At 39.4% G+C, this 6,315-nt stretch overlaps 1 protein-coding gene across 1 annotated transcript; it reads left to right on the top strand.

The window, feature by feature from the left end:
- The first annotated feature begins 390 nt into the window (after positions 1-390).
- On the top strand, positions 391-4,276 carry LOC116256092 (cinnamoyl-CoA reductase 1-like). Its single transcript, XM_050078367.1, has 6 exons — positions 391-616; positions 857-1,053; positions 1,289-1,474; positions 2,792-2,954; positions 3,094-3,283; positions 3,954-4,276. Exons 1-6 carry the CDS (start codon positions 472-474, stop codon positions 4,084-4,086), a joined length of 1,014 nt encoding a protein of 337 aa, XP_049934324.1. The 5' UTR covers positions 391-471; the 3' UTR covers positions 4,087-4,276.
- The last annotated feature ends 2,039 nt before the right edge of the window (positions 4,277-6,315 follow it).

A 6,315-nucleotide genomic window follows, 5' to 3' on the forward strand; every position in this document is an offset into this window, starting at 1 on the left:
ATTCAAGAATATTTGTGATTAGAACCTTTTTTTTATATATTGTTAAGAAACCCAACTCTTTCTTTGAAGAGTTAATTAAGTTTCTGGTTGGATTATTCTTGAACATTATATAAATTTTTTTGAAGCACATGTCGGAGAAACAATCTTGGGCAGAGAAGGGGAGGGCAGGTACTCACGCTTGCCACGTTTTATGGAGAAGACGAGAAGAAATCGAGGACTCCAACTCAGATGACACGAGTCAACTCAGAGGAGCCCCGGTGGGGACGTGGACGAGATGGCACCAAGTCCGGGGAGAGCTTATGAGAAGAACTGATTGGCATTCTTCTATTCTTCTCTTCTGTTTTTATTCACAATGATAAATAAATGTGCAGGCTTCTAGCGTTTGAGTCGATCACCAACACGGGGAGCGGACAGAGAGAGAGAGAGAGAGAGAGAGAGAGCGGGAGGGAAGGAAAGAACGGGGAATCTAGGATGGAGTATACGCCGAAGGAAGTGGCGGTGATGAGTGGTGGCGCCGTTGGAGGAGGACGGCTGGTGGTGTGTGTGACAGGTGCTGGTGGGTACATAGCCTCGTGGCTTGTCAAGATCCTCCTCTCCAAGGGATACACTGTCCATGGTACCGTCAGGGACCCTTTTCTCTTTCTCTTTCTCTTTCTCTCTCTGATTGTACCTTTCTGTTCTCTGTCCGAGTCGGAAAAGTCGTAACAATTACTTTTTATGTACAAATAGAACTAGGAAACACATTAGTTCCATCCTGAATCCCTTATCTCATCATCCGTCCAATAGGAAATACAAAGCTTCGTTTTCACTATGTAAGACTGTTTCGTCATGTGTTCTTCGTTACGAAGTATGCCAGTTCCCTTGCAGGTGACAAGTTCCCTTGCAGGTGACAAGAAAAATGAGCATTTGAAGAACTTGGAGAACTCTGAGAAATTGGTGCTTTTCAAAGCCGACCTACTAAATTATGGGGAATTGTACTCTGCAATCGTTGGATGTAGTGGAGTATTCCATGTCGCTAGTCCTGTTCCACTTGGCTCTGTACCTAACCCCGAGGTGAAGTTCTTGACTATGTATACGGACTAGTGACTGTGATGGACATGTTTGCACATACAACTCTTAGATAGCAAACCTCTTTCTGTCAACAGTTCTTGAAGTATAACTTTGTTGGTGTTACAGGAGATGAGATTTGCTAAAAAATCAGTAGTCAGAAAACGTCATTCTTTGGGGAGACCATTAAATTTTGCTTTCCAACTATGTGTTTTATGTTGATAATATATTCATGTTGCAGAAGGAGTTGGTTGAACCCGCCGTGGACGGTACCCTGAATGTCCTCAAGGCATCAGCAGATGCAGAGGTGAAAAAAATTGTCTTTGTGTCATCAACTGCCGCTATATTTGTGACTCCAAATCCACCAGAGAATAATTTCTACGATGAGGAATGTTGGTCCGACACTGAATATTGCAGGGTAACTGAGGTAACAGACTGGTCGCCTTAACCCTCTGTATCTTTACTTGCATGTATGATCTCAAATATCAAACATTTTGGTATTGCTCTGTGCAAATGCTAATTATGCATCGAGGGGGCGTGGCGTGCGCCACCCAAGGTTTGAACCCCATCGGTGGCTACTGGCTACCCTTAATCCAAAGCATGTCCTTACCCTGGAGGCAGAGGGAAGGGGTCCTATGGTTTTATGCACTTTCTGAGAGACTGTCTTTTTTACCAAGTTGTGTTTCTGCCTGTAAACTCGAAAAAAAACAAATAATGGTAGAATTTGAATGCTTACTGAGGGGTAGAAAAGGGGGAAAAAGGGATCTTTTCCACTTTTAAACACTTGAAATGAAATCAATCTCTTAAAAGATAAGGTATCTTGCTTGCTGTATAATTGGAGGAAGGTTATCAAGAAAATGGTAAAAGTGGCAAGAAGAATCAGGGAGAAAGAAGAAGGAAAGCCATTTACCATGACACTGTAATTCTATTCTCTCCTGATAATCATACCCTTCAGGATGGGAGGCCAGATAGACGAGGGAAAAAGGAAGCCAAGGAACACAAGTCAACGAGGCCATTTTCTTCTGCGACTGAACATTCCTCAGTTGCCTGTGAGATTCCCAATGTTTTCCACTCTACTCTACCAGTCACGTTTCAGAAATATTGTCACGACATACTTGATGGATATTACGGTGGAAAGAAATGTCCTCGATTCTAAGAAGCTAAACTGGCAAGAGACCAAAACCGATTATTGTGACATGAATCTCTATCATCTTTGATCAACCTATGCACTCTTTTCTGATTAGACCCAGGATAAGGGCCGTACTAAGGTAACTTTGGAAAATTTGAATATACTTATGAATTTTGAATTCTTGAAAGCGGAATGCTCCCAAGCATATAGGATTGTTTTCCCTTTGACAGGTCATCCTATCATGGTGATTCAAAAGGAAAGAAAGAAATAATTTTCAATGGTTTAATAACTTCCTGATGCTTAAAATGTGTGTTTTTCATTGTGTTCATTACTGACCAGAGGAGTGGGGTCATGATCTAGGTTTCCTTTTGAAACCAACGGTGAGGACACCAGTAACTTGTATCTGAATTTTAGATCTCAGTTGTGGCACTCTGTCATCACCCCGAAATGTTACTCGTCTTCTAATCGGTGAACTGTTTTTGTCACATATTTTCTAATCAGAATTTCCCTCTAGTGGCAATTCTTTCATCTTTCTTACGTTCCCAAAGAAAAGGCAACCGCTTTCAGACCTGCTTATGTAAGAGCGTAACTTTATTTCTTTCTTCTTTACACAAGAACTGGTATTGCGTTTCAAAAACGTTGGCTGAAAAGCGTGCCTGGGAATGTGCAAAAGAGAGGGGCTTGGAACTTGTAACTGTTTGCCCAACCCTTAATCTGGGACCAATGCTGCAGAATCCTGTGAACGCCAGCAGCTTGTTTTTGGTCAAGCTATTAAGAGGTATCTCTGCATCCTTACACCCATTCTCATAGACTTTGATTTGAAACGTAAAAATGTTGGGTATATTCAATTTTACTTGCTCATCTTGAATCCTGTTGAGTTAATGATTGAGGTCTACATTGAGATGATTCGATCATAGGAGACAAGGATACAGTACCAAATGCTGTTCGTGGTATAGTTGATGTCCGAGATGTGGCAGAGGCTTTGGTGCTGGTATATGAAAAGCAGGAGGCTTCCGGGCGCTACTTGTGCAGTGCACATTGTGTTAGAACATGCGAGTTGGTGGACATTTTGAAGCGCATGTATCCTAACTACAAATACCCTAAGGAGTAAGTATTCACATATGCTCAATCTAACTTCAACCATCATCATGGGCATGATCAACATCATCAATAGGATCAATAGAAAATCTCCTTTAAGTTTTAAACGTACCTGCTTTGACAGATGACAACGGTTTTACAGTTGTTAGTCTTTGATGTGATGAGGTGACTGTTTCTGTTCACAATACAAACACTAATCTGCTACTGTTGCATCAGAGTCGTCTGGCATAAACCGATATTATGAAGCACTGCTGGTTATTGTTTACTCATGTTCATACCTCTAAATGCCAATGCATAGTTTAGTAGGGAGAAGGGATAGCTTACAATAATAATCTGTCATCGACCCTTTGAATTTAAAAGATTTTCAAATTTAACAAGGTCAAATGTTTGATATTGGGGATGCTTCTCTGTTGGGATAATCTGGCATGCCTCTGCCTGATCCCAGCTTGTCTTTCATAAGACAAAAAAAAAAAATTGTTCTAGAAGTAATAAGGACAACCGAATCTCACATGAATTATTCTTTGTTCTTTGTTTTAATCTTTTAAAGGTACTTTATTCTCAATCAACTCTTCCTATGACCATCTTCAGTTTGAAGTGAATATTTCGGCGAAAGGCTTATCTAGTGCTGCTTTTGAACCGAGTATCACATTCTTTTGGTATTTTGTGATGGTTGTTGTAGGTACACTGCCAGTTCTCACGACGATTGTCTATCTTCGAAGAAGTTGCAGAATCTGGGTTGGCATTTCAGGCCTTTGGAGGAAACGCTTGCCGATTCTGTTGAATCTTTTCGTGGGCATGGCCTTCTTGAATGACTCTCTCTCTCTCTCTCTCTCTCTCTCTCTCCCTCTCTCTCTCTCTCTCCCTCTCTGTGTGTGTGTGTGTGTGTGTGTGTGTGTGTGTGTGTGTGAAGAAGATCCTTCCTTATGGGGTTGACTGGTGTGAGCGTGCTCTGGTTATCATGCAATTATCTATGTGAAAGTTATGTCATTTTGGTCAGATTGGTATATTATTGTATTTCTTCCGTGGAATTGCATTTATTTTTCTCCATCGGTCAGTGTGTGAAGAAGACCCACTTTTTATGGGTCTAATGAAAATACAATAAATGCAAGCTAAAAAGACAAATAGTAAGAAGTGCAAATTTTTACATCTTTCAAATTACGAAAATTTAACATTAAGCAGTTGTTTAACAGTTGCCACAGCGCACTAGTCATATCAAACAATCTAAAAGTACAAAGTCTGTAATGAAAATACAATAAAAAAGGAAGTGGGTAGGCCAAAAAATTTGATTAAATTAGACATTCTCCATCTTTGTTATTATGATCCATGGATTTGAATACGCGTGACAACTTGCACCCTTTTTATTTTAGATGAAAATTATTGAAACAGCTGCCAACATGTACCCTTTTTATTTTAAATGAAAATGATTGAAACAGCTGCCAACATTTTGGTTCATTCTCATTTTCTTATTGAAACTTTTCCACATGGTAGTCTTTTTTTTTTTTTTGTTATTTATAAGTCCATTAGTTAAGTTGATCGCGTGTCTCATATAAATAAAACTTTAAGCTTATTATTCTGTAGCAGTTCAATTTAGTTTATTTAAACTTAAAGACGGTCTGTAAAATACTTTTTTAGTGAGTATGATTGTCATGTTTAAGAGTTGTTTGAGTGCATATGACCTAGGGACCTGTTGATTTGATATTTATGGATTTAAGATCAGACCTTCCCCTCAACAATCTGACTCACTCCCCCACGAAAGGAAGAAGCAAGAGAAATATAAGCAGTATCATTTAACGTCCTAGGGTCGCCTCCAACTTAATACAATGTAATGCTATTCTCTAGATAATCATAGACTTCATGATGGGAGGCCAGATAGAGAAGCGGGAGAAGGCAAGAAACCTAGAGACAACAACGAAAACTAATGTCTTCTGCGACTGGACATTCCTCAGTTGCCTATGAGATTGCTTAACGTTTCCCACTGTACAATGCCAGCCCTGGTGCAGAAATATTGTTAGGACATAATAGATATGACTGTGGAAAGAAATATCCTTGATTTTATGAAACTAAAGAGGCAGAAATGAAAATTGACCAAGTGGCATGAATCCTTATCATCTTTTGTCAACCTATGCATCTGGTTAGACCCAAGATGAGGGCACAGTACTAGGCTGTTATTGCATTATTATTATTATTATTATTATTATTATTATTATTATTATTATTATTATTATTATTATCAGAATTGAAATCAAGTAGACCAACAACCATTTTTGCATGGACTTTTTACATTTTAAGACACTATAAATATCGCCAATGGTGCATTGTGCAATGACAGGTCATTGGCCATGATCTTTTGGAATTCAATGCACTATCTGTAGGATCACAAAAATCTAAAAAGTCATACGACAACTGAAACGTTAGTCTAAAGCTCGAACGACATTTGATATGATTTTTATACAATTTTTATTATATCTTCTTCTTAATGATGAGAGAGGAAGAGATTGAGATTCTGCCTTCCACCTGCCTGACGTTGGTGCCCCCAGACAGTCCGTGGCTGTCGATGGAAACGGCTAACCACGTGCTCCATTTAGCAATATATATAGTTATTTGTAATAAAATACTATCAATATATATATATATATAAATTAATAAAAATTTTAAGAAACCAATTATGGAACAAATCAGGCTTATCGGGCCCACCTAAGTCAGCTCGACTGGCCCGGGTTCTTTTTTTTTGGGTTCCGGCCTCAGTCGTATCGGATACCGAGTACTTAGTGACAGCACAACCCAGTGCCCAACCTTACCCACCACAATTCTCGACGAGGGTGGAGGGAAGAAACCCCCTCCCTTCTTCCTCCCTCGCCATCAGTGCCACTCCCCTCTTTATCCCCTGCCATAAAAAAAATATAAAGAGAAAAAATAATAAGACCACTTTAGTTGGATGGCTGGTATATATATATATATATATATGAGAGAAAGAGAAAGACAGATAGTTGAATTGTTACAGGCAGGCATCGCTGTCACACTTTGGCTTACTACTCTTTTTT

This window comes from Nymphaea colorata, chromosome 6 (assembly GCF_008831285.2).
Source record: "Nymphaea colorata isolate Beijing-Zhang1983 chromosome 6, ASM883128v2, whole genome shotgun sequence".
Taxonomy (NCBI): Eukaryota; Viridiplantae; Streptophyta; class Magnoliopsida; order Nymphaeales; family Nymphaeaceae; genus Nymphaea; species Nymphaea colorata.

Coding starts and splice junctions, on each gene's coding strand:
- LOC116256092 (XM_050078367.1), top strand. CDS start 472: ATGGAGTATACGCCGAAGGAAGTGGCGGTGATGAGTGGTGGCGCCGTT. Junction 617..856: donor CAAGGGATACACTGTCCATG/GTACCGTCAGGG, acceptor GAAGTATGCCAG/TTCCCTTGCAGGTGACAAGT. Junction 1,475..2,791: donor AATATTGCAGGGTAACTGAG/GTAACAGACTGG, acceptor TCTTTACACAAG/AACTGGTATTGCGTTTCAAA.